Source organism: Chinchilla lanigera, unplaced genomic scaffold, assembly GCF_000276665.1.
Source record: "Chinchilla lanigera isolate Chin_1 unplaced genomic scaffold, ChiLan1.0 scaffold00049, whole genome shotgun sequence".
In the NCBI taxonomy this organism is placed as follows: Eukaryota; Metazoa; Chordata; class Mammalia; order Rodentia; family Chinchillidae; genus Chinchilla; species Chinchilla lanigera.
Genome location: NW_004955450.1, coordinates 10,749,426 through 10,776,406, shown reverse-complemented (window position 1 = coordinate 10,776,406; position 26,981 = coordinate 10,749,426). Strand labels below are relative to the sequence as shown.

The 26,981-nt window shown below is 59.4% G+C and overlaps 1 protein-coding gene across 1 annotated transcript in view; it reads right to left on the bottom strand.

The window, feature by feature from the left end:
• Nucleotides 1-5,866: 5,866 nt before the first annotated feature.
• Nucleotides 5,867-26,981, bottom strand: part of Rbpms2 (RNA binding protein with multiple splicing 2) — a 23,833-nt gene continuing 2,718 nt past the window's right edge. The window contains exons 3-9 of the mRNA XM_013518834.1: nt 12,610-12,687; nt 12,205-12,243; nt 11,112-11,174; nt 10,657-10,807; nt 10,133-10,278; nt 6,803-6,872; nt 5,867-6,635 (exon numbers count right to left, since the gene is read on the bottom strand). Coding sequence (XP_013374288.1) covers nt 6,810-6,872; nt 10,133-10,278; nt 10,657-10,807; nt 11,112-11,174; nt 12,205-12,243; nt 12,610-12,687 — 540 coding nt within the window. The 3' untranslated portion in view covers nt 5,867-6,635; nt 6,803-6,809. The remainder of the gene's footprint in view (nt 6,636-6,802; nt 6,873-10,132; nt 10,279-10,656; nt 10,808-11,111; nt 11,175-12,204; nt 12,244-12,609; nt 12,688-26,981) is intronic.

Genomic DNA, 26,981 nt, shown 5'->3' with positions numbered 1-26,981 from the left:
GAGCTCAAGGCCAGCCTGAACTGCATCGCGAGACCCTATCTCCAAAAGACAGAAAAAAAAAAAAAAAAAAGAGCTCTGGAAACCGGGAGTCCCGGCTTCCAGGCAGCTCCCTGTGCCCCCTACAAAGCAGCCGGTGTCCCCACCTTCGCCTCTACCGAGGGAGGTTCCCATGCAGCCCCGTCCTGCACAGGGACAGGTGTGAGCTCTGCTCTGAAGGACTTCCTGTCTGGTCCCGAGCTGAGACCAGCGCCTGGCAGTGCGTGGCACTGGGAACCAGGCTCTGAGAGTGACAGTGACAGCGACAGTCAGGGGGGTCCCTTCCTCTCATTCCCTCGGGCATGAGATCCCTGCCCCGTGAGAAACGTAGCTCTGAAGATACCAAGGATGGTTATGCCCGCCGCTCAGAGCTGCTTCCAGCCGGGCCCTGCGATGCCCAGCGGGCCCGTCAGGGACCTGGAAGGGCCTAGGGGTGACCGACGTGATCCTCCACGACGCTGTGTCCAGACACCCGAACTGTGTGTCAGTTGTACGAACCCCAGCCAACCTGGGCACGCCTCTGCCTCTCAGATCAGCCGGGAGCAGAATGACACGCCTGGACCCCTTTGTGTACCCAGCGCCAGGGGGCAGCTTCCGGTACCGTGGAGGATGCAGTCTGTGCGAACACCCGCAGGTGCTCCTCGAACAGGCGGACACAGCGGCCGGCCTGACTCTGCCTCCGAACCCTGGTGGGAAGGAGGCACCCAGGAGCCCTGGTAGGAGGCAGGCGGGACCTTGAGGAGCCTCAGGCACCTTCGCCGGGAGGATCAAGGGACAACTAGACAGAAGCTGTGAGCAGGTTCGGGCACCAGAGGGCGCCCCAGTACCACGGCCGGCGGTCCCGAGCCTGCACAGGGCTGTCACCTCGGTCACCTTAGGGCCTGCGGGGGGGAGGGAGAGCACCGACCAGGGAGGGGGCAAAAGGGACATTCTGGGGCCACAGGGCGCCCCTAGAGACACCTCAGGAAACGAGACCCCGAGTGGGCTCAACCTGAGGATCCCGGGACAAGATGTGCAGTGCTTGGGGCTGAGGATTTAGCTCAGCGGCACAGCGCCTGCCTGGCAAGCGCAAGGTTGTGAGATCGATTCCTGGTACCGGGAAAGAAAAAAGAAAAAGGATGTGCAGTGCAGTTGGACAGGGACACCTGCGGGGGGCTGGCAAGGTCTTCACCTGAAGGCCCATGGAGGAAGGGGCCGCGGGCCAGAGCGGGGACCTGAACCGGCTCTAGAGGAGCAGGGAACAAAGTTCTGTGATGCTGCCAAAGTGACGTTTTGGCCCAATCCCGCTGGCAGCTACAACCAGGAAGAGTTAAATAGATACGGCAAAGTCAACGCAAATAAATATGCTGGAGTGAGATCCTTGAGTCAGTGGTGACCACTGCTTTGCGGACTTTATATTTTTACACAGAGTCCAGGCTGGCCTCGAACTCCCTATGTAGCCCAGGCTGGCTTGGAACTCGCCATCCTCCTGCCTCAGCCTCCCCAGGGCTGGGATCACAGGTGTGCACCACAGCCCAGCTTCAGGCAGCCTCTGCTGCGTGCCCATTCGCCCTTCTCTGTGCCTCTCCCTGCGACGTGAGCTAGTTTCCAGCAGGGTCACTCCTGGTTCTGGGACCGAGGCCCAGCTGCGGAGCCTAAATCTGGGAGACCGTTTCGCCAGCGGTCAGAAGCTGAGCTTGTGCCGCTCTGGAGGCTGCGGAGTCGCCTTGGGCAAAGGGGGAAACCGAGGCGTGGATCGGCTGACGCCACCCTCCCTCTCCGTGTGACTTCCTGCTGCAGCAGCCCCACCGCCCAGAGCCCGGCCCGGGGACAGCAGCGGGGACAGCGGCGGCGCCCCCTTCCCTACCGCAGGAGCAAGGGGTGGAGAGAGGCGGCCTAGAACCTGAGCTTCCAGGACCAGCGACAGGGCCGCTGTGGAGACAGCCTGTGGGTTTCGCTCTTTGCTTCTCGCATCCCGATCCCTAATTTCAATTACTGGAAAAACAGACCCAAGTGATTCACCTCCGATGGACCAAGGCCTCCGACCGGGGCTGCACTGCGCATGTGCGACTACCCACCCCCGGAAGTGCTGTCCAGGGTCAGCACCCCCCACACTTCTCTTCGTAGTCGCAGCTCGTTGGATTTTATACTTTTTATTTTCCTTGCTGGGGATCAAACCCAGGTCCTCTCACATACTAGACACATGCTCTGCCACTGCGCTATACTCCAGCCTTTTCACTGTACGGTCAGACCCTGGTTCTTAACAGCTTTGAAAATTGTCTAATTTGGTAGAAACATTCTGACATGAAAACACTGTCCCGGTCGGTGCAAGCTAGAATTTGTGGTGTCCGTGTCCTCCTGACTCACTTCCCTTCCCAGCCAAAACAGTTTGTTTGGTACCTGTCACATCTCTCAGGAGCAGTTAACAACAAGAACCAAGGTAACATTGTATTTTGACTCTAAATTGCCCAGGCTGGCCTCAGATGTGCAACCCTCCTGCCTCAGCCTCCTGAACAGCTACAGTGACAGATTGTACCAGGTAATATAGCCTATTTCTTAATCAGGCTACTAAAGGTATTTCCCAGCTCTTTTCCCCTGCTCACCCTGGGATTCTGTCCCAAAATGGGGTCTCTCAAGAGCTGAAGGAGCCCCAGATTTCGGGTGTCCACGTGACAGAGAATCGTTTTGCCGCATGGGGAAGCAGTCAGCCTGGGAATGGAGCCTTTGCTTTCTGTGGGGCATCTCTGACACCAGGTCAGCAGCTGCAGGAAGTGGACAGGAAGGCCCTTCTGTTTATTTATTTATTTATTTATTTAAATTTTTTTTTTTTTTTTTTTTTTTTTTTCAGTACCGGGGATCAAACTCATGACCTCGCGCTTGCCAGGCAGGCGATTACGCCACTGAGCTATATCCCCAGCCCCAAGGAAGTTCCTTCTGGGTTATCTCCCCGGGCTCTTCCGGTGGGCATCAGAGGGAGCGTAGGTGAATGCGTTCAGAAACTAAAGCGATCTGTGAGTGGTTTGTGCCCTCATTACCATCAGAACCCAGAGATTCTGGGTTTGGCAAAGAGGCTGCAATCAGATCTGGTACCAAAGTGCCTAGGATCTCAACTCGCTCTCCAAGATTCCTGGGGCCTGCTGTCTCTCTTCTCGGTAGAACGTGGGATTAAAACCTTTCAATGCCACGGACCCTGAAGAAATAGTCAAAGGGGCATCAGTTGGAATAAATTCCATCTGGTAAAGATGAGAAAAATACCAAGAACTGTAAGATAATCACGGAAAACTCAGTGAGAGTCAGCCATGATAGCACTGGTGGATCCCAGCACTGAGGCAGGAGGATTACAAGTTTGGGCTCAGGCTGGGAACTGTAATAATTTATTGAGACCTTGTTTCAAAACAAAAATAAGCAGGGCTGGGGATATAGCTCAGCGGCACAAGCACCTGCCTGGCAAGTGCAAGGTCCTGAGTTCAATCCCTGGTACCAAAAAAAATAAAATAAAATAAAAGGAAATAAACAGCCAGGCATGGTGGTGCATGCCTGTAATCCCAGCACTCAGGAGGCTGAGGCAGGAGGATCATTGCAAGTGTGAGACCAGCCTGGGCTACAAAGGGAGCTTAAGGCCAGCCTGAACTGCATAGCGAGACCCTATCTCAAAAAGACAAAAAAAAAAAAAAAAAGGAAAAAGAAAAAGCGGCTGGGATACAGCTCATGTGAAGGCCCTGGGTTTAACCCCCAGCACCAGGAAAAACCAAAATCGAACTCAGTGAGTACCTACTATGCATTAAGCACTACCTTGTGCTATCATTAACTCTCATTGAACTTCGTGAGGAAGGAGTTACAAAAAAATATCCTCAGGTGTGGAGGGAAATGGTAGGCTTCCATGGAGTGTGACAGCCGGTCCTTACCGGTGTCTCCTCCTAAAGTGGGTCGTGTTTTCCCTACTTAGGAAGACGCGCAGATGAAGCAAAGATACAGCAGCCAAAGATGCAGCGCGGCTCTTGTATAGTCGAGGGCTGGGTGCTCCTAGGTCAAAGGCCAGACGCGGTGCTGAGGCTATGTGGTCCCTGAGGCTTCTCTTTGTTCTCTGATCAGGCACAGGACCTGCACCCCAGCGGAAGACCAGGTCATTTTTGGACCAAGACTCCCGAAGAGGAAGCAGAGTGCGGCTCAGTGGGGAGGGGCGCGGGACAGACCCGAGGTCCCGGAACCGCAGCTGCCGCCCCCAAGGAGCGTGGCTGGAAGCACAGCATGTGCCAGGCATTGTCCCCCGGCACTAAGGCTGCCACCTACCTGTCCACTCTGCTTCACGGGGCAGGGGCGGGGACTCCGTGCTGTCCCTGCTGACACTGTGATTCTAGTTTTCAAGGTCCTGTGAAGGGCAGACATCGGACCTCCCCAGCCCCTCGGGGGCCCATCCTTGACCCCAATCAGAAGAGGGCGGCCAGTAGGCAGCTGCAGCCCTGCCTGGAGGGTGCGGCTGAGCTTGGGCTCCGGCAGCCCTTCCTGTGCCTCAGGGGACCCATCGGGAAAGGGCCCGGCTCACAGTCCCTCCAGATCCCGGACCCCACAGCCTCAGGGCTCATCCTGCCTTCGCGAGCCCCTCCTGTCACAGCCTCGCGTCAGTCACCTTCCTGAAAGGGGCCGGCCAGGCAGCAGCACTGCAGAATGGCACCCCCCCCCCCAGCAGGGTAGATGGGGCACCGGGCACCTGGCAGCAGGTCTGCGGTGCCTGCGGGCCTCTGCACAGCCTGAGTGTGTGTGTGTGTGTGTGTGTGGTGAGCAAGTGTGACTATGTGTATGTGTGTATGAATGTGTGTGCCGAGGACATGGACACGGACATCTGTGCAGAGGCCTCTTCTGCCTCAGGAACTCTCAGCGCCACTGGAAAGATGCGGACCCAAAGAGCCCTGGCCGCGCCGTGCCCCGTTCCCCGAAGCAGCACTTCCCAGACAGCAGGTGAGGGCAGCCAGCTCTTCCACCGAGGGAGGCCGGTCAGGTCCAGTCTGTTCTGCGAGGCTGTGCCAGGGCCTCCTGTCGGCCGCCACCTCCCGCCCCGCACTCCCCTCCTCTCCCGTCCATCTGCTCGGTGGCCGCGGGACGCAGGCCCCAGGGACGCCCAGGCGCGGGGCCTTTGAATTATGGAGCAGCTTTCCTGCCCGTCAGAAAGGCCCCGGCTGAATAATTCACCACCCTGGAAGCCCCGGTGGCTCCCACGCGGTAGAAGTAGGTCAGGCGTGCCCGGCCTGGGGGTCGGCCAGGGCCCTGCTGCTCCTAACAGCGCAGCGAGGTGAGGGTATGGGCCAGGGCCAGTCACCCTCTCCTCCTGGAGCTGCCTCTGGTCGTCACCCCTGCCGGGGACCCAGGCTCCTCCTCCCCCTCCCTCACTGTCACCCGGGCCACAGCTGCCAACACAGCCGCCAGGAGTGCACACCCTCGGCCCAGGCCACCAGGGCGGGGCTGGGTTGCACAAGGGGCCAGGCGGGGCAGGAGAGGGACGCCTGGGTCACCAGCGGGGTGTGCGTGGGGCAGCGACGGGCCAGCGCAGCCACCCTCGCTTTGCTCAGGGCAGGGCCGGCGTGGAGCCCAGCAAGGGGCTCCTGTCGCCCCAGCACAGGGGTGCTGCCCTGGGCAGCCCAGGCTGTGAGCGCCGCCGGGCTCCGCGAGCCCGCACACCCCGGGAGCCCCCCGCCAGGACTCGGCTGCAGCGCGCGGCAGGCGCCCTCTCCGGGCAGGGTCCGAGCCAGGCTGGCGGAGCGGAAGCTGGGCCCAGGCTCCTCCCTGCCGCCCCCTGGCGGCCGCGCTGCTCACACCCCTGCCTCCCGCGGGAGGTACAAGCAGAGCTCGCAGAGCAGTCGCTTTCGAGACTTTTATTTCATATTTTCATATATTACCCAGTTTCACATTCTCACAGGATCAGCAAGTACAACGGCCACCTTGTCCCCCACGTCTGCCACGGCAGGACAGTCGCGGCCACAACCAAAGGTACAGCGCGGCGCGCTCACAACGCAAAATAAAACTGCAGGACTTCGCCTTCAGCCGCGCCTGCCGCGGGGCTCACCGCGGACGGACGGAAACCGCTGCTCCTTCACGCTTCAAACTAAACACTGAACTTCCCTGACAGGGCGACGAGGCCTCTTTAATAATTAAATGGTACACACATGAAAAATCCTTTATGATGCATAAATATTTTCTCACACAGGGTACAAAAATACGTTCCACGTTTTGGTTTCGAGGCTTGGACAGAGCAGTGGGGTGGGGTGCGCCGTGGCGACTTCGGGGCGGGCCCCCGGCGGGCGCGGCTGCAGGGCCCGGCACCGGGAGGACAGTGCCAGGACCCACGCCACGGCAACGGAGCGAACACAAACGACACTCACATGTACACAGGCGAAGTGTCTTCGTTCGAGCCAGAAAACGTGCAAAACTAAACGCCTCGCCTCCCTGTGGGGCAGCTACAGAAAGGAGCACATCAGGGCGGGGGCCTGGGTGGCACAGGGCCGAGGGGGGGACACGGGACGCTGTCCGCGAGCCACAGCTGTAGGAGCCGCCGTCTCCGGAGGCAGCAGGAGCTCTGCACAGGCCGTGCTGGCCCCACCCACGGCCCGTCCGCTCCCGGACAAGACCTGGAGGGGGCGAGAGAGGCGGCCGTGAGCAGAGTCGGGGATGGGCACCGCCCGGGGCTTCCTTCCCTCGGACGCTGCCGGGGCCCGGGGGTGAGAGAAGGGAGGCCCACGGTCCGCACGAGGCCAGCGCCCAGGACGCCTGCGGTCTCGGCCGGGCCAGCACTTACAGCCGCGCTAGCAAAACTGGCGGTGTTTCCATCCCTGCTGGGCGGCGTCTGAGGACGGGAACCAGCGCATCTGCAGGGGAAGCCAGCACAGGTGACCGGCGGTCGCTGACGGCCCTCACGCGGCTTACAGACCCGTCCCTGCGGCCTGAGAGCAGGACGCGTCACCTGCCCCGGCACCTCCGCAGGACGGAGGTCACCCAGACGATTCGGACGGGCGGACTCAGCAGCCAGGCGCTTCCCGCTACAGAAAAGGCCAGTGCGACTTCAGGAGCCGGGCGGAGGCCCAGTGGATCGTTCCGCTTCCTGGCTGGGCCTTGGTACCCACGCCCCGTGAGCCCCCGGCAGCCTCAGGCCGTCCTTACCGTACCTGGCAGCACGGCCAGAGAAGGCACAAGGGAACCACCCTCTTCCACCCGTGGGCAGCAGGCGCCGCCCCAGGGCACCTTGGACCACAGCAGGGACGTGGGGAAGGAGCGGTGGCACACTGCGGAGGTAGCAGCCAGGCCGCCAGACGCCCCCAGGTCCCCGCTTGGCTGCCTGAGACCCCTGCCTCCGGGGAGCACAGAGGACAGGAGCAGTGCCAAGCCCGCTGGGACAGCTCATGCCCGCATCCTCCCAGCACCGGGTGCCGTCTGGGGCAGCACAACACCAGGCCAGCGCCCTCCCGGGGCGGCAGGAAAGCAGAGGCCGGCAGCCCCGGTGCCGCACCCCGGGCGGGCCCCCATGCCAGGGCCTCCTTGAGGCTCTTAGTACAGGGCACTGTGGTCACCAGAATACAGCTGGCCCCAGGCCACCAGGAGCGCCTTCGCTGAGCCCCACCCCACACAGAGAGCACCCTGCCCGCCTCGGGGACGTCTGGAAGGCCGCTGGCGCAGGCTGGGCCCTCACTGGCCTTTCCAGCCAGTCACACGAGAGCAGCAGCGTTGCCACTGAGAAGCCTGTGGCTCGGTCCAGCTCAAAGCCCTCGGCAAGCCCTGCACCCCAAGGGGCAGCGCAGCGAGGGTGCCAGCCCCTCCCGTGGCCTTTGGGGGAGGAGGGCTGCGCACAGCAGCGGGGTCTCGGGCAGCTCCCTCAGAGCAGCTGCCAGGTCCCTGCTACACTCACGCCCCGCGGGGCTGCCATCCTGCCCCTTAGAGGCAGCCAGGGGTCAAAGGCCTCGGGAAGCAGCCCGGTCCCTTTCCAGATCTCCCCTTCTGGACTCAGAGCGGATGAGGAGCCCCAGCCCGGAGGCGGGGCCTGCCCATCCGGCCCCCTAGCTGTCCCTGGAAAGTCGGGGCTCCTGAGGGCCGGTCCCACGGGCTGCTTTGGAACCGGGAGAGGGGGCAGCCTCAGCCCCCACAGATCTCAGGACTTTCCAAGCAGAAACCAAGTGGGCAAACAAAACAATCTATGTGAGAAATCTGAGGCGCTGACAGGCGCGGGGCGCATGGCTCAGAAACCCGGACGCATACCAGGCTGACAAGCCACGCCTGGACCTTGGAACGGGGCTGGGGATGATAAAAAGGACCCGGATGGGTGTGACAAGTGTCATCTGCCTTACTGACACAGACTTTCGCGAGATCGGTCCTGAGATTAACTGCTGGGCGTGGTGGCTCACACCTACCATCCCAGTACCCGCAGGCTGAGGCAGAAGAACTGCTTAATTGGAGGCCAGCCTGAGCGACATAGCAAGATCCTGTCTCAAAAAAACTCAGTAAGATCCACTATATATGGTCTTTTCTGTGCAGGCCTGGTAACAGAGCGCAGGGCCTGGGGCTCGCGCTCCCACCGAGCTACCCCTCTCACACAGGGATTCTAAGAAGATCGGATCTGTGGATTTCCTCACACCTGCTCCCCGCTGCCTTCCCCATCTGAGGACCGAGAGCCCTGCAAGAACTTTGCTGAACCCTCACCAAGGCCGTGTGGCGGACGCCGCTGTTTCAGAGGTGAAGGGAACTACGTGACCTCAGGCCCTTGGTGAGCAGCGGAAGCCATCTAACCGGGGAGAGCGCGGTGACCTACTGCCCCGTCCTAGGATGGACATGGGAAATGAAATCCCACCTGCAAGGAGGAGACGAGGGACCCTCCCCAGGCCACCGGCTTCCCGCGTCCTGCTCAGAAGAGGAGACAGCAAGCTGAGGCCGAGAGGACCAAGCTCCAGGGCCGCCGCACAGCCGGCTGCACACCCCAGGGCTGGGGTCCCTGCCCAGGCTGGGCTGCCGCAGGGTGGGCGAGGGGAGGGGTCCCCGTCCCGCCTGGCCCTCAGTTTTCCCACTGCTCCTTGGGCTCAGGACCATCAGCCCGGATCAACAGCGCCTGCCTCCCTCCCTCACACGCGCTAGGATCTCAGGAGGCGCTGCCAGGCGGGCAGGCGGGCAGGCGAAGGGAAGCGCTGTCCGACCCGGGCCTCACAGCGCCCTTCCCTGCTGTGACATCCAACCAGCTTGAAGAGCAACGGCAGAAATCATAATGTCACTAGTCCACCTCCCAAAAAACTGTCCTTTGGGGTACTGCCCCCTCCAGGGACACCTCTGTCCCCTTCCAGCCTTGGATGGGCCCTCAGCAGCGGGGAACAGCGGCAGTCGGGCCTATCAGGAGGCGCGGATGGGAGGGTCCCTGCTGAGGAGCGGCCTGCTGACAGGGTGGCCCCTGGAGCCCAACTTCACTCCTTGCAGTTGCACAACCCCGATGTCTCAGGCCCTTCCCGGCTCCCCAGCCCGCCGGGCCTGGCCAGCGTGTTCCTGAGGCTCAGCTCACAGCCCCCTCAACCCTCCTGCTGTGTGGCCTCCTGTCACCACCCCTGGGAAGGGCCTGTACTCAGGGCAGAACCGCAGGGTCTCGTGCAGCAGGGGACAGAGCCCCGCGCCCCCCCTTCCTCTGGCTGCAGACGGCGTCCAGGCTCACGGGATAGGAGCAAGTGCGCAGTGAGCTCTCAGGACCCCCAGGCACCGTCCCCACGTTAACGACCAAGTCTCCCCAGGCCTGAGGCGGGGCCTGCTTCTTCTAGTGTTCCAGATGAGCAGAGCTCAAGGCCCAGGGATCTTAAATGCTTGTGAGTTCACAAAGACAGGGACAGGCAGAGGCAGGCGGTCTGGCCCTGGGGACCAGGCTTGGCTTGGGAGAGTTGTGGTCCTGTGGCCACAGGTGGACAAGAGGGTCCCGGCCTGTAGGTGGGCGACGCCGGCCTCTCGGTGCCCATGCACTCGGCCGGTGCCCGCCGTGCGGGCTCTCTGCTCACCTTGCATCAGATCCAGAGCCCCAAGAGCAGAAACACACAGCTCCCTGGGGCCCGGGGAGCCGGAAGGACAAAGCCCCAGTGGCTGGAGCTCCCCACACCCCCCTGGGGCTTACCTGGGCATGCAGGGTGGCAGCCGCAGTGGCAGCTGGGTAAGCGAAGGCACCGTGAGAGATGGCTGGCGTCAGCTCCGTGCTGTACAGAGGGTAAGGGGCCCAGGCCTCTGGGGACGCAGGGATCAGAGCAGCACCCATCAGGTCATCTGCAGTGGGACATGGCAGGCTCCGGCGTCAGCACACTGGCTTCCCTCCACCACCGCCCCAGACAGAGAAGGGGCCCCAGTGCCACGGCTGAACCAGACTCCTCTCCCCACCCCAAGAGGACTCCAGGGCAGGGAAGGAAGCCACGTGGACACGACTGAGCGCCCCTCTGACTCAAGAGGCTGGCGGACGGTCTCAGCCCGACTTAAATGAGAGAAATCAGCGGAGGCAGAAAAGCGGTCAGCGCTGCAGCACGGGAAGGAAGCCGCAGTCCCGGAGGGGTGCCTATGGGTCCGATGGGCTCCTGAACGGGCGCCAGGATAGGGAGGCCTGCTCTGCACGCAACGCCACGAGAGGCCACAGCTCGGAGCGCCACTCACAGGGGTCCCTCGTGATGAAATGCGCTCCCAGGGCCGGGTGAATGCTGCTAGGATTTGGTGTCGCCATCAGCTTGCTCTTCGCCATCTTGGTGTTGGCTTTGGCGAATTCTAGCCTCAAGGTCTGCGGGTTCTCAGGATCAAAGCGAATACCCTGTGAGGGAAGGGAAGGAAGACAAAGCACCACTGTCAACTGTGGCAGCCACCAGAAACCAGCTCACCGCGGGCTTGTGTGCACCCTGGGGGTGTAGCAGGGGCAACACGGCTCAGACACAGTGACATCTGTCACCAAGGGCCAGCCGAGGACTCTGCCCTGGGACGGCTGGGAATCAAAGCCTATCTGTGGCCCCTCTCCCTGGGCGCGGAGTGGGAGTGGGAAAGGGTCTGTAGAAGACAGACGGGGACACTCACTGCTGAGGACTATGGTTCAGACAAAGGCCTGTTTTCTGCCTACTCACGTTCAGTGCGTTCTTGGCCGCTTCTGCGCCTGCCCGGCTGTCAAAGATCACAAAACCAACAGGCTAGCAGGAAAAAGAGAGAACACCCTGGCATCTCTGCCAGCACCCATCCCCGCAAACAAAGACAGACCAAGGCTGCCAATCATGGCGGCGCACACCTGTAATCCCAGTACTTGGGAGGCTGAGGCAAGAGGATCGCCACGAGCTCAAGGCCAGCCAGGGCTTCAAGGGCTGGCTTAATTATATAGCAAAGCCCTGCCTTTTAAAAAAAAAAAGAAAGGGCCTGGAGGAAAGACCAAGGCTGAGGCTGTCGCCTGGGGCAGATGCTTGCCTAGCAAGCGTGAAGCCTTGGGTTCCGGCCTCATGCCGCAAAGAGGGAAAAAAGGGGCGGGCACCCATCTGGAGTGGGTGTTTGTCCTGCTCGTGAGAAGGGGCCATGCGCTGGAGTGCAGCTGCACACTGCCCACAGCCTTGCCTTCACCCTGGGCCAGCAGACACTGGGTAGCCACACGAACAGAGCTGTTTCAGTCTTACATGCTGTGCTTTCAGGAGAAGCCCTTTCATTTTTATTTTTTGAGGCACAGTCTCACTGTGCATTCTAGACCGGCCTTTAACTTTTTTTTTTTTTCCAGTAGCGGGAACCGAACTCAAGACCTTACGCTTGCCAGGCAGGTGCTGTGCCGCTGAGCTAAATCCCCAGCCCCTTGAACTCACTATCTACTCCAGGCCTGCCTTGAACTCACTCTTGGTGATCCTCCTGCCTCAGCCTCCCAAGCCCTGAGATTATAGGCATGTACCACCACCACCACACCCAGCTCCAACTTCATTTGGACAACCATTAGTGGAGAACCGGGATGACCTCCAAGGCTCAGGACCCAGCTTCCCACAGGAGGGGCCAGCCTCGGTTCCCCAAGTCCCTAGAGCCAAACAGAGGACCTGGAGCTAGCTGGTAAAGAGGCAGGGGATGTGGAGGACGCCCTTTTGTCGCCCCAGGACAGACAGGGACAGCAGGGACTGGGTCTCCATCATCACAGGCCTCAGTCCAAGCTCAGCCGTGGCCTGGGCTGGAAGGCAAACCCCGGAGCGTGAGTACCTGTCTGGAGGTGAGCTTGATGAGGGACCCTTCGTATCCCTGTGGAGAGAGGCGGCCAGTCACAAGCCCTGCCCCCGCCCCCCACTGACCTCCCCTGTGCGTGTTCTGAGTCGCACGGCCCAGCACACGGATGGCAGCACACGCACAAACTCAGGCATGCTGCAGTAACGTGTACCGCAGGAGCGCAGACCCTGCCTCGTACATTTCCTCACCTGCAAGCGAAAACAGCCATGCTGAGCTGCAAGGGTTCCTTATTTATAGATGAGGAAATGGGCTCCACAGGCTCCGCTCTGTGAAGCCTGAGTGGGCAAACCCAGACCGGGCCAGGCCGGGACCGCTGCCTCCCCGTCTGCTCCTCTCCCGGCTCGGCTCTGCCTCGGGGGTGGCCAGGGCCCCCCCACTTACCTTGAACGGCCGGAAGAGCAGGTAGAGCTCTCTGGGTTTGATGTCCACAGGGAGCCCGCTGACAAACAGCGTCCGCACCTGGGACAGACGGCAGTGGTTAGGCCAAGTGAAAGAGCCCCGTTCGCCACCCCTCAAAACAATGCACACAAAAATGTCATGATAGATGTATGCGCAATGTTCATCCCACCCCACCAGAAGTCCTGGAGCGGATTCAACAAAGGTCCCAGCACTCCCATTTCTCTTACTGTTCCCCCAGACTTAGGCCCTGAACTGGTGGGACATGTGTTAAATTCTTGCCTCTAGACCCAGCTCTTGGCACAGAGCTTAAACTCCAAGTTTACTAAGTATGAGAATGGGTAAGGTGTCAGAAATGGAACAATTATGCTGGGTTCTGAAGGATGAGTAGAATCTTGCCAGCTTCATATGAGGCACATAATGCTGTATAAATCTCCTACTCCCCGTGGTTGTAAGTCGGTCGCAAAGCCAGGTCTGAAGACCAGCTATCCAGCCAGACCTGACCTCCTGAGCGGCAGGAGGGTCTGAGCGGGTTGGTAAACTTCTTAACTAGCCAGGTGTGGTGGCGCACACCTGTAATTCCAGCACTCAGGAGGCTGAGGCAGGATGATCGTTGCAAGTTCAAGACCAGCCTGGGCTACAAAGTGACCTCAAGGCCAGCCTGAACTGCATAGTGAGACCCTGTCTCAAAAAAAAAAAAAAAAAAAAAGAGAAAACCTGCTTAACTAACTTCCTGCTGCTATTTAAATGTTGCTGGCACCTGGTGCTAAACTAGCTGCCACAGTGACCCGGATCAGGGAGTTTCCAGGGTAGATCCCTTAAAAATGCATCTCAAAACTGGCTTCTTGAACAATGCAAAGTCGGAATGCCGGACAGGCCTCCACACACTCCACCTGTTTTGCGCCATATCTCACTGGACTAAAATGAGCGCAGGTCTTCTCAACACCCCAGGGTTGATTCAGAAGACAGCTCAGCAGCTCACCCCACTGGGGCCAACCTCCCTTCTCCCCAGGGACCAAAGACCCCCACCCCCGTGTTCCAGGGATGGCCCCACATGCCCAGGTAGCAGGCTCCATGGGACATTGGCTTGTATCAGGCACCTGGAGCAATTCGGCAAGGTCAACCCCCCCACACACACACATACACACGAGCGCGCAGGACCAGGAATAAAGGAAACAGCCTGATGGCTGCTGTCTCCCACGTCACCACCCCCACCCACACCAGAGTGGCACCGTGCCAAGGCAAGGACAAATGTCTGCCCTCATGTGGGTTTTTGGCAAGCACACTTGGCAAGGTCACTAGCCACTTAGGACAGTCCCCCCACTGGCCACGCCCTTTCCTTGCCAGCCGAGCCTGGGACTAGCCCCCGCTCCCACCCAACCCCCACGTCCCAGCCCCTCCAGGCCCCTCTGCCCCTGCCGTCAGAGCTGCAAAGCGGCTGGCCAAGGTCACATGGTCTTTACAGGCCGAGGACACTGGCCTCTGGGTACCAGGAAGGAACGGGACACCTGAGTGCCTGCTCCGTGCTCAGGGTGGCGCCGGGTCCCCCAGCAAGGTGGGCTGAGTGTGCACCGCCCGGTGGGTGGACCTGCCCCGTCCTCGCCCTCGTAACCACCCCCACCGCCCGGCAAGGACACTGAGCAGTTCCTCGTTCCCGCAGGGCCCACCCAGCCCACCCAGGCTAATGTTAGACCCTCCCCCAACGGCTCCTCCCTGGCAGGCCTCCCCAGGGGCCCCTGAAATAGCCAAGTGCTCGGCACAGCTTCCCGGCACGGGGACCCCGCCCTCATCTGCAGCCAACACTGGTTCCCAGCCCCCCCCCCCCCAACCACAGGGCGTTGCTCCCCAGTTTCCATCTCTCAGGTTCTAACAACCCCCAAAGCCCAGCTAATAACACCCGTCCTGTCCCTGGCTCTTCTGGGGACACAAGGCGTCACAGACCCTGTGCAAGGAGCTATGCTGGGTTGCGGGGAGGCTGAGTCAGGCCAGCCTGGCCCGAGTGCGCTCCGCGGTTCTCATTTGATTCTGGCCACCCAGGCAACGAGCACCCCCAGACAGGGACAGCGAGGCCCAGGGAAGCCCGGTACGTTGCCAGGCGTCGGCCATCGAGGAATGGAGCTGAGCGGACTCTGCTGCTGGGCCCCCAGCAATGCGCCCAGAAGCCTCACTGGCCAAGGCTGGGTGACAGACGGACGGACAGACAGACAGTCCCACGGATTCCGCCACCAGTTCCTCCCCGCACTTGTCCCAGGCGACAGCAAAGTGGACAGCTGTGGCAGAAACTGCAGACCAGAGGTGAGGTGACCCTGAGCTCACAGGCTGGTCAGTGCCCAGCCGGCGGGATGAGGTGCGAGGGTCCCCGCCGCCCCAGAGCCCAGGCCCACGGCCCCTCCGCCCTCCTGGGGGGACGGCACCCCAGCCCCTCCAGCTCCCGACTCTCCTCCTCCTCCTGAGCGCACCCACCCCGACCACAAGCCCAGGGCAGGAGCCGGCCTCAAGGCCTCCTGTCTCCCCCGCCTCCTCTCCAGCCGCACAGCCACACGGGGCCTCCCCAGGCCTGAGCCACACCCCACTCGCACGGTGGTGAGGCGCACGGGACGCCTGCTGCCCCCCGGCTCCTGTGACCAGCACCTGCTTGGCCTCACTGCGCGTCCCGGGCCGTGGCTTTACGAGGCCAACAGAGGGCTGCGTGGCGGCCAGCACGGTCTGCGGTGGGGAACGTGGGCGAGGCGGCCTCAGCCGGCCCCTGGACGCTTGTTTGCCCCTTCCCAGGGGAGGGCCCAGCTTAAAGGCACCTTGGAGATCCCCCAGTTCAACCCCCTCTCCTCTTCCACAGAGCGGGAAACCGAGGCTCAGAACAGGGCCACAACACACCCAGTGGCAGCGAGGACCCCTCAGCACACGCAGTTGCTCCGCCAAGGCCCACGGACTGGTGTTGTGCCTCAGGTCGGCAAGGCCCCGTCCTCCATGGCACTGCCTGGTGCCAGATGCAGGGCGACCTGGCTGGACACCACCAAGACGCCTCAGGTGCCCAGAGCTGCTGAAGCCCACACCAGGAAACTGACCTGAACGCACGCCCTGCCTATCCCACAAGCTTATTCAGAGACCTCAACACACACACACAACGTAAAGCCACACCTGTAATCCCGGCACTCTGGGAGGCTGAGGCAGGAGGGCTGCAAATTCAAACCCAGCCTGGGCAAGTAGTGACATAACGAGATCCTGTCCCAAAATAAAAACTATAATCCCCAGTGCTGCCAAGAGAAAAAGGAATTTCAAGTATTTGAGAAAAGTGTAAGGGGTTGTCAGCAGGCCCTGGAAGGCAGAGCTCCTCTGTGAGCACCCCATACACACCCCCTTCTGCAGAAGCACACATATCCCAAAGGGCTGCGCCTCCCTGCTCTCGTTTTTGTTTTTCTTCCGGTACCAGGAATCGAACTCATGACCTTGTGCTTGCCAGGCAGGCACTGTGCTGCTGAGCTAAATAAATTCCCAGCTCTTTCCTGCTCTCTTGAAACTGAGGGGCAACCACAGGCCCTCTGGAAGGGTCACCAACAGGCCAGGCAGGAGCGGGTGGCGCCAGGCCCTGGTCTGGAATGGGTGGACAGAGGGCAAGGGCCCTGGCCAGGACCTGTCCCCACACAGGACGCCAGCGATGCAGCTGTGCAGCTCCTGCCACACGGCTCTGCCAGGGGCGCTGTCCATCACAGCCCCTAGCAGCAGGCAAGGGGGAGGGGAAGGACAGCCGAGTGTCACAGGAAGTACTGCCCCATCTCCAGCCCTATTCCCAAAAGCCTGGGGTGGGAAACTACCCCTCCAGGTAGGAACAAGTTCATTTTTTTGGCACTGGCATCAAACCTAAGACCTTATGCATGCATGCAGTTTACTGCTGAGCTACGCTTCTAACCCCAAGAACAGGTTTGAAAGGAGCTTCTCCTCTGGGAGGCTGAGGCAGGAAGATCTCCACTTCCAGTTCAGCCAGGGCAACTTAGGCAGGCTCTGCCTAGAAATAATATTAAAATGGGCTTGAGGATATATAGCTCTGTGCAGGGGCTGGGGACTTAGCTCAGCGGCAAAAGCGCCTGCCTGGCAAGTGCAAGGTCGTGAGTTCGGTTCCTGGTACCGGAGGAAAAAAAAAAAAAAAAAAAGAAAACGATACTCAATATAGCTCTGTGCAAAGGCCCTGAGTTCAATCCTCAGTATAGCAAATTAAAAAGTTAATTAATTAACAAAAAGCAGACAGGGGACCCAGGTCTCCCCTGGCCACCCATTCCTTTCCTTTACTAAGGGGTCAACTGCCAGGATTAAGGGGCCATGTCCAGGCTTTCTTGTCCCATGAAGCCTCTGGAGGCCAGAGCGCAGGAAGAGAGGCTCTGAAAGCCCTGAGTTCTTCCTTCAGTCCAACTCGCATTTGCCTGAAGAGCGTCAGGAAAGCCCAAGCACACTTTCAAGAACAAGGTCTGTCTTGGTTACTTTTCTCGCTCCTGAGACAAAATACCCGACACCCAAAGTTAAAGGAGGAAAGGGTTATCTGGCTCACGGTTTGTGGAGGTTCAGTCCATACTTGCCTGGCTCCAAGGTGGGGTGGCACAGGGTAGAGGAGAACAGCCACGGTGGGCAGAAGGCAGCAAAAGCGAGCAGCCCCTTCTTTGCGTCCCCTGCATCTGACAGAGGCTACCCACACTCGGCAGGCAGCACTCACCGCGGGTGGGGCAGCCGAAATCCCACCCTGACCTATGTCCAACCAGTCAGTGGCCTGGCTCAGTAATCACACACACCTGATGCCAGCGTCACCCATTCCAGATCCAGCCACCTCCGAAACACCACAGCTATGACACACGAGGCTTTGGGGGGGACACGCGGACACAAGCCTCGGCAAGGCGCTAGCAACCCCCAAGGAACCAGCCTGACAGCACAAACTCAGACGTAAGTGGAACGGCTTTCAGGCAGGACGTCAGCTTTGACAGGCCCCTTTCGCTGGGGCCTCTCGCAGGGTCCTGAGGGACATGGAGGGCAGGCGCCACGAGACGGGAGCCCAGCACCTCTCCAAGACAAGGGGCCTGGCCTCTCTCCCACACCCAGGCAGAGCAGGGCAGGAGCCTGGTGGCTCACCAGGCCTGTGTGCCCCAAAGGGGAAGGACAGACTTGAGTGGACTTGCGCAGCAAGCATGACCTCCACACCGAGTCCCAGCAGCGAGAGGTCTGCTCCTCAACCACTGGCTCGTACCAGCTGCAGAATGGGCCAACGCCGCTTTCAAAATCAGCCATGCGCCTGTTGTCTCACCATTCTGGGAGGCTGAGGCAGGAGGGTCACTTGGTTCAAGCCTAGCTCAGGTGATTTATTGACTTAGGGAGACCCTCTCTCAAAATTTAAAAAACTTTAAAACAGGGCTGAGGATGTAGTTGAGTGCGAAGGCCTGGGTTCAATCCCTAGTAGCGCAACGAACAGCTGTACACCCATGGTGTACACCATGAAACCCTCTCACCTGTTAGCTCTAAAGGACAACTATAGTCAGCTCAGACCCAGCCTTAGGGTTGCCAGGACAGGACCCTGGAATCAAGGACACCGCAACACAGCAGACAGACCTTCCTCCACCAAGGAGGCTGAGGCGGGAGAACACCAGGGCTGGGGCTGCTTTGCACCCAGAGAAACTCACTACCCTGAGGCTGACTCGAGCCTGCTGTAAATTCCTGCAGGGGCGGGCAAGAGTCAGAAAGCTTTATTCTGGGCAACAGGTTTCCTGCAGAGGAGAGTGAAATCTTTTATCTTCAGTGGGGTAGGGGACAGGGTGGCACCACGTGGTCGTCGCCGAGGGTGTTGGACAAGCTACACAATGCTCTACCACCATGAGCTCTAACTCCGGACACCAACCACCCCACTTCTGGGGGTACTGGGGATCCAACCCAGGACCTCCTACAGGACAGGCAAGTGCCCTACCCTGGCCAGCCCCAGCCCTTTATTTTGAGGCAAGATCTCTCTCAGTTGCCCAAGGTGGCCTCAAACTTGTGATCCTCCTCCTTGGCCTCCCAAGTAGCTGGAATTACAGGCAAGCGGCACCAGAGCCAGCTTGGAAATGACTTCTGCCATCCTTTACCACTGCTCAAGGTAACTGTCCAATCAGAAAAGGGAGAAAGCTTCACCTGCCCACCTGTCTACGCAGCAACTGTCCGTCCCTGGTCCCTGCCTGCCGGGAGCCGAGCAGCAGGGACAGCTCGCCTAGCGCCCCCACCGGACAGGAAACACCGCCTAGGAAGCGGGTGGGCACAGGAGGAGAATCCACACCGGGCGAGGCTGTCACAGGCCTTCCCACATCCTTCCCTTCCCCAGCCCTGAGCAGCACGCACTGCGGACGAGGACTGGCGCTGGGAGAAGCCTCAGTTCAGATGAGGAAACCGGGGCGGGGGCCCAGGGAGCTGCCCAGGGTCCCAGCTCCTGAGTCAGTGCCCTTTCACAGGCCTCGACCTCAGCCCCAGGGCCCCGAGAACCCAGGAACAGGCACCCTCCCAGGACCTGGCAAACTCCGGCCAGGGCTGCCCCCTCAGATGCTGCTGTCCTGAAGCGGGCCGCGTGGAAGGGCCGGCGCCCTGCACACAGGGTGGTGAGCTGCAGCCTGCGGTTACACAAGTTCACAGCTCTGACAGAACGATGCCACCCATCTGAGCTGGCTCCCGCGAGGGAGAGACCCTGTGTGGAGTCAAGACACGGGACTCAGGCTCTGCATCTGGCTCAGAAGTCCCAGCCCTGTCACCGCCCACTGTAGGTGCCCATCTCTCCTTCACCTCAGTTACAAGCAGGCTCAGCCAGACTTGCTGGTGCACTACTGTAATCCCGGCACTGTGGGAGGCTGAGGCAGGAGAGCTGCAAGTCTGAGCCCAGCCTGGGCAACTTGGGAACCTCCTGAGGTTCTATCTCAGTCAATCAATCAATCAATCAATCAATGAATCAATCAGTGGATGGTGCTGGAAATTAATTCAGGGCAAAAGCCCTGGGTCAACCACAGTACTACAAAGACAGAGCAGGGTCGACTGGCCTCAGTGTCCTTCACACAATGGTGTTTTGAAGACGCCAGGGATTTCTAGGGGAGGCAGGAGAAGCAGACTCCATCTCGGTGAGACTCAGACCCCCGCCTCCTGTGGTGAGAGCCGCACTGCTCCCTTCTGCCCACAGCAGGCGAAGGAAATGGGAGGGGAGGAGGAAGAGCAACAGGAGGTGGTGGGCAGGGGGTCGCCAGGTCCAGTCCTCAGGGACCCTGGTGGGGCTGTGCCCTGACCCTGGAGGCCGTCTCTCCTGTACCTGCAGCAGGGTGGGGCTCCTTCTGCCTGGGTCCCGGACGCAGCTTGGCACAGCAGGTCCCCCTCACCCTCCCAAGAGAGAGACGGGCTCCAAGCGGGGCGCTTGGCACCAGGAGGCTGGAATGTGGTGATCGCCTCAGACCCGGGACTTATAAGGCGCTGAGTGAGGACACAGGGGACAGGGCTGGGGATGTGACCCCAGCGCGGCACAGCACGCTCCTCTCGGGGAGCTCGAGGCTGGCACGGAGCTTGGCAGGTCCACACACCGGAGCTAGCCTGAGTCCCGGGCCAGGTTCTGTCCTAGCATTCTGCCTGCCCCAGGACTCCAGCTGGGGCCACCACGTGCCTCCCCCCGCCGGGGCGGCTCTGCTCTGTAGCTCCCGTCTGCCACAGGGAACAGACACGGCCTCATTTACAGCGAAGACACAGGCTCTGGGGCCAAGGCCAAGAGGCCAAGCGCATGAGGCCCCCGCCCACCGCTGGCCCACTGTGTGTGGGGATGGGGCGTGGACCAGGTTCGCTAAGGCAAGGGACAGGGGTGTGCCCGCGGCACGCACAGGCAGGAAGCTCTGTATCTCACTCCTCCCGGTGCCCTCGTCCTGGACACGGGGCTTCACATCCTGGGAACACACAAGGGCAAACCTATGGTGTGCAGGACCCGCATCGCACATGGAGACCGGAAGCCACAGGCCAGGCCGCGCTGTGTAGATGCCCGCAGGCTGGGCTGGCTGGGGACCGGCTGGGGCTGCTACCGTGTGGCTGCAGACACAGCCCCTATCTTGCCCATGTGCCTGGTGAGGGGTGCAGCTGCTGGGGCGCCAGTCCAGAGGCAGGACAAAAGCCGCTGCCCAGGGCCACCGTGCCACGTACCACTCTGCAGAGGCGGATGAAATGCAGCAAGGGCGGGAAGAGGTTTCTGCTCAGGAATGGAAGCTGCTTGTGGGACGCGCATTCTAGTCACAAACACATTAGGGTCCCTGCATCCCAAGCTCCACCCGGACGGAGCAGGGACCGAGGGTCCAGGGTATGGCTCAGTGGCAGATACTGCCCGCATGTGCCAGGGCTTGGTTTGATCAGAAGTGAGGGTGCACAGCCAAAGGATTCTCAAAAATGGTCTCAGAGCCAGGTGTGATGGAGGTGCACACCTGTGATCCCAGCACTCTGGGAGGCCGAGGCAGGAGGATCCCAAGTTTGAGCCTAGCCTGGATGACTTAGCCATACTGGAAATTAAGAATAAACAAAAGCTGAAGGTGCAGCTCTGTATGAAGTCCCTGAGTTTAATCGCTGGTACCAAAAGAAAAACGCTTCAGGTCCTCTCCTGTACCTTTTCCTAACTCTCTTCTCCTTCTACCCCCAAATGAACGCACAAGCCTCATGGGGGGACAGGGCGGGGGGTTGCCGTCAAGAAGGGTCCAGTACTCCAGGCTCCTCCACAGGCGGCAGGCACGGGCAGATTCCCCAGCTGACTCAGCCACCAGCCTTGCCCGAGCTCATCTCCGAGGTGACCCTGATCCTCGCGTCACAGGGTGATGCAGAAGGTGCCAGGCGGGTGGCCTGCACAGAAGCCTCTGGCGTCCAGTTCCCGTCCTGGCAGTGTGGTTCCCAAAGCACAGGCCACAAGCTCTGCCCCGCACTCCCACGGCCGTGCCAGTGGACGAGAGGAGCTGCCCCTGAAGTGGCCGCTGCCCACACCCAACAGCGGGCAGGAGAGTGGCAACCAGGTGGTGCCAGGACCCTGGCCCTGGGGACAGCAGGAGGGGCTTGGCCTCTCTCAGCACCAAAAGCCCAGGTCCTGCTCTGGTTTACAGGACTCCCTAGCCTTACCCTGGAGAAGCAGCAGTGCATTCACAACCTGCATGGGATTTTTTTTTCGTTACTGAGGATTGAACCAGGGCCTTCACACCGAGCTACGTTCCCTAACCCTTTTTAATATTGAGGCAGAGGCTCGCAAAGTTGCCCAGGTGAAACTCAAACTTCCAATCCTCCTGCCTCAGCCTCCCAAGGCACTGATATTACAGGCATATGCCACCATGCCCAGCTGAATGGTATTGCAAAGCTGGCTCTCTCTCCTCGTAGCTGACCTTGTCCTGAATACATGGCTTCGTATCTGGGGAACACACAAGGTCAAATCCTAGCCCATGCAGGGCCTGCGCCTCACGTAGAGAACAGAAGCCAACGGGGCTGCCCACAAATAGGGAAGGTGACTAAGACCCATGAGAAGGGTCTCCAGGGTGACAGGTGACATGCAGCCAGTCCTTTGAGAGCAAGCACCTTCCTTCCCTGCCCTCCTTCTTTCCTAGGGATTGAACCTAGGCTCTGCAGCCAATACCCCCAGCCCTTTTTACAATTTTTACATTTTGAGACAGGGTCTCACTAAGTTGCCCAGGTTTGGCTTGAACTTGGGATCCTCCTGCCTCAGCCTCCCAGAGTGCTGAGATTACAGGCTTGTGCCACCATTTTTTAGTTTTGTGTCCTGTGACAGGGCCTCATTAAAGTGAGAAGCGCCATTCCTTCACTTAAAATGCCCAAAGCAGCTGGGCACAGTGGCACCCACCTGTCATCCCACCGATTCAGAAAGCTGAGGCAGGAGGATTACACACTCAAGGTCAGTTTGGGCAACTCTGTGAGACTCTCTCAAAATCAAAAGGGCTGGCAGCTCAGGGGTAGAGGGCTTGCTTGAAATTTGTGAGGTCCTGGGTTCATGCCCCATGAGGGACAGCGGAGCAAAGTGTGTGGCAGCCAGCTGCGGAACAACCGCAGGTACGGGCAACAAGGTCAGATGCCCTCTGTAGAGAATGTGGAATCAATTCGGCCTGCTAATTATACCCATGCCAGGCCTTACCCGTGATAAAGTGAGTGCGCCTCTCGGGATGCCACCAGCCCCAAGGAGGAGTGCAGAGTCAGACTCTGGGTACTCAGGTGGCACCCAGAGTTCAGCCCTCAAAAGCTTGGGCTGCAAGCCAGGCGTGATGGCGCATGCCTGTAATCCCAGCACTCGGGAGGCTGAAGCAGGAGGATCGCTGCGAGTTTGGGACCAGCCTGGGCTACAAAGTGAGCTCATGGCCAGCCTGAACTGTACAGCGAGACCCTGTCTCAAAAAGACAACAAAACAAAACAAAACAAAACAAAAAAGCTCGGGCTGCAGACACCTTTTCTGACGCCCCCACCCTGTCTCCTCTGACCCTAATGTAAGGGAGGAGAGCAAGCACAGCAAGGAGCTAACGCCTGCTACTCCCCTTCACAGCTCCATCCGCGTTACTTAAGCCCCGTGGCCTCAGTCTCCTCGTTTGTGAAAGGGTAATGATACACTGAGTACTTCCTGGTGCTGCTGTGAAGCATTAACTGTGTTCAGGGCAACGCCTGGCACAAACAGTACCCAGGGACTCACTGCCATCAGTGCAGCCTCTGCAGGAGGGCACACAAGCTGGGGAGAGGAACCGCCTCCTCGCCCATCACCTGCTCCCACCCCCAGGTGAGCGCCCTGGACCCCCAGGCCTCTTCTCATATACAAGGGTGCACACAGCAGCAAGGTGGGCCATGGTCTCCCACCGAGGTCAGAGAGCAGCTCACACGGGGCCCGAACTCTGTACATGCACCCAGGCTGACCTGACCACCCTGCTCCCCACACCCAGGGCGGGCTGACCTCGGTCCTCTCAGGGGTGCCTGCTGCCTCCTGACATCCCTGGGGGATAAGTGACTGCCCTGGGGGAACGGGCCTGTCAGGCGCTGCCCTGGCCCGGATACTCTGCAGCAGGTGGACGGTGACCCTTGGGCAAACCACAGACCCCTTAGCTGTCGCTGACTTACCAGTAGGCTGGAATGAAACTCCTGTACCTCTTACAAACTTACACCACCACTCCCCGTGCCAGGCGCAGTGGTGCACACCTATAATCCTGCACTAGGGAGACTGAGGCAGGAAGATCCTAAATCCAAGGCCAGCCTGGACTTTGCAATGAGACTTTGTCTTTAAATAAAAATTGGAAAGCCAAGAACAACTTATACCACCTCAATCCAAGAATTCAAAGACCAACTCCCACAGGTGCCCCCTAATTAAAAAGTACTGTAAGGGCCGGAGATATAGTTTAGCAGTAGAGCACCTGCCTAGCATGCCTAAGGTTCAGCCCCCAGCGCATGCCTGTAATTCCAGCATTCAGGAGGCTGAGGCAGAAGGATCACTTTGAGCTCAATGCTAGCCTTGAACCAGCTACAAAGTGAGACCTGTCTCAAAAAACAAACGAAGGAGAAAGGGAGGAAAGAGAGGGGAAGGCAGGAGAGGGGAGAGAAGAAAAGACTGAAGGAAAGAAAAGAAACGAAAAGAAACAAAAAGAAAAGAAAAAAGAAAAGACAGCCGAACCTCCAAAGTCATCATACCTCAATAAAGTTTTTTTATGGCTGTGTGAACGCTGGGCCTTGTGGTTGCTAGGTAAATGCTCTATTGCTGACTCACACCTCAATCCTCATTAAAAGTGTTTGTGTTTTGTTGTTATTATTGTTTAGTTTTAATTTTTGTTTGTATTAGTTTTGTTTTGTTAGCGCTGAGGACTGATCCCAGGGCTTTCACCCTGTCACCTTCCCAGCACTTTTTTTTTTAAATTTTGAGACAGAATCTCACTAAGTCATTAAAAACTTACCCAAAGTGAGCTCAAACTTAGATCCCCCTGCCTCAGCCTCCCAGAATACTGAGATGACTGGAGTTTACCACCAAACCTGGCTAAGAAAGTAGTTCTTAAAAAGTACTATAACCTAGGCCAGGCATGAATTCCAAATTCAAGGCTGGCTTGGGCAAATGTAATAATAAGACCCCATCTCAAAAAAGAAAAATTGGCAGGGGGGGTGGGTGGGCTGCAGATGGAGCTTAGCACTAGAGTACTTGCCTCTCCTGACAAGGCCCAGGGTTCAGTCCCCAGCACTAGCACATGAAGATACTGTAGCGGGTGTGTGTTACTTTGTATTATGAAAGTAAGGTCTCCACTATAAGAATAACAAGGCTGGTCTCTCTCCTGAGACACTTTCACCGCCTCCAGGGAGAAACCCTGGGTCAGGACACCCTGGGCCTGGGGGCCGGGACACAGCAGGACAAGACCCACCTAGGAGGTGGCACGGTCCCCGATAAAAGGGGACACACACACACTCAGCTCCTCCCTTAGATCTCTGTCGCCCTCAGCTTTCAAAGTGCATCAAAGCTTTTAACACATCTCTTCCCAGAGTGGCAGGAAAATGCCCATTTGCTGCTAACCTGGCATCTCAGGCTCTGCATAGGGTGGCCTTCCCTTCCTCACTGGGTCCCACTGTCCGCGGTTACCCAAATAGCCAGGGGCTTCCAATCCACCCTCCCCCACTTCATACAGGCACGTCTCCCTCTTGCAAGGGCCCTGCACCCCTTTCTCCCACATCTCAGGGGCACCCACGTACCAGGTGCTGACCTCCCTTTATTTTACCTATACTTGTCCCCGGTGTGTCAGGAGGTCCTCCTAGCCTGCAACCTTTTCACCTGTGTCCCTAAACCCTGGTCCAGAAAAGGAACATAACTCTCAGGATGTGGACAAAGCACTACAGCCAAAGCCCAAGGATACACAGAGAAGTTGCAGAGAAGCTTCCCACTGACAGCTCCCAGAATCGTAAAAACGCTCCCTTCCCCGGTGACCCAGAACCTTTAGGACCAGGGATTGACAGTGGCGCTGGGGTCCTTGTAGCGCATCTGCAAGGCTGAGGAAGGGCCGGCCGGGCTGCCATGTTCTTTCTCTTTCCGATCGCAGCACTGAAGGCCTAGGGGCGCTTAAACCAAAGAGGCCAGTTCCAGCCCAACCCCCTAAAACAAGGTGGAGCCCCCAAAGAGCTCCGGAAGCACTTCAGAAGCTGATGAGGGGAGGGGACCCGCCCTTGCTCTTGCCAGACCAGAGCAGACCCTGGGCCCCAGACCCGAGGTCTGCTAAATGCTACCAGAGCGCCCTGCACCCATCCTTTCAACCACCACCTCGAAGGCACCTCAGCCGCAAGGAGGACCAGCCCGGCTCCACTTTCCAGGGTCCTGTTTTCTCTCCCAGAAAAGCAATTAGGAAAAGGAGGCCCGGACACGGTGTTGCACGCCTGCAATCCCATCCCATCTACTTGAGAGGCTGGGGCAGGAGGAGACCAAGTTCTGAGGTCAGCCTGGGAAACTCGGAGACCCGGTGTCGAAATAAAAATTTAAAAAAATTAAAAATGGGCCAGGAAAGTAGCTCAGTGTGGAGGCTCTGGGTTCAATCCCCAGTACTGCAAACAGATATATTCTAAAAAATTTGAAAAAGGACGTAGGGATGTAGTTCGGTGATAAGAAGGTCCCATCCATAGTACCAAAAAAAAAAACCTCAAGACTTGCGCCGGACCACATGGCCATCTCCTCACCCAGGGCTGTGGGTCTGCGGGTCAACCCCAGCCGCCTGCGAGGCGAAGTCCCTGCTCAAACCCACCCTTTATGGACGCACTTAGGTCCTCACCCGGCTGCTCGGGAGACTCCCCGCCCCCAATCAGCCGACGGGATGGAAGGGCAAGCGGGAACCCAAACACACCAGTCACTCTCCCCCAATTCTCAGGGGAGTCAGGACGGTGGGGCAGTTCCTCCAACGACCTGCAGGCATCGGGGTCCTAGAAGACAGAGCTCAATAGGGCCAAGACCCCCAACACACATACCCGAGCCACGACCTCAGGCCCCCATCTGCACCAAGAGCAGGAACTCTTCCTTTTCCCCCAACCCGCCCCAAATCATGGCTCCAGATCTGGATTCTGAAGACGCCAGCACCGCCGGGCTGGGGTGGGGGCGGGCCTCTCCGCCCTGCACCACCCCACGGCACCGGGCAGCGGCCGCGCCAGCCCCCGACCCGGGCCCTGCGGTTTCTCCTCCAAACCAAGGGAAGGGCGCTCAGCACGGATAACCGGGCTTCGGTTTCCTGGACCGGGGCAGGAAGGGGTGCTCGGCCCTGCGGCGACACAGCAGAGGCCCCGGGTGGACGCGGAGTGGGCTGACCCCTCCCCACCGCCGTCCCGCCCCGCGCCGGTGGCCCCACGGCCGCGGCTCCGAGCGCCCG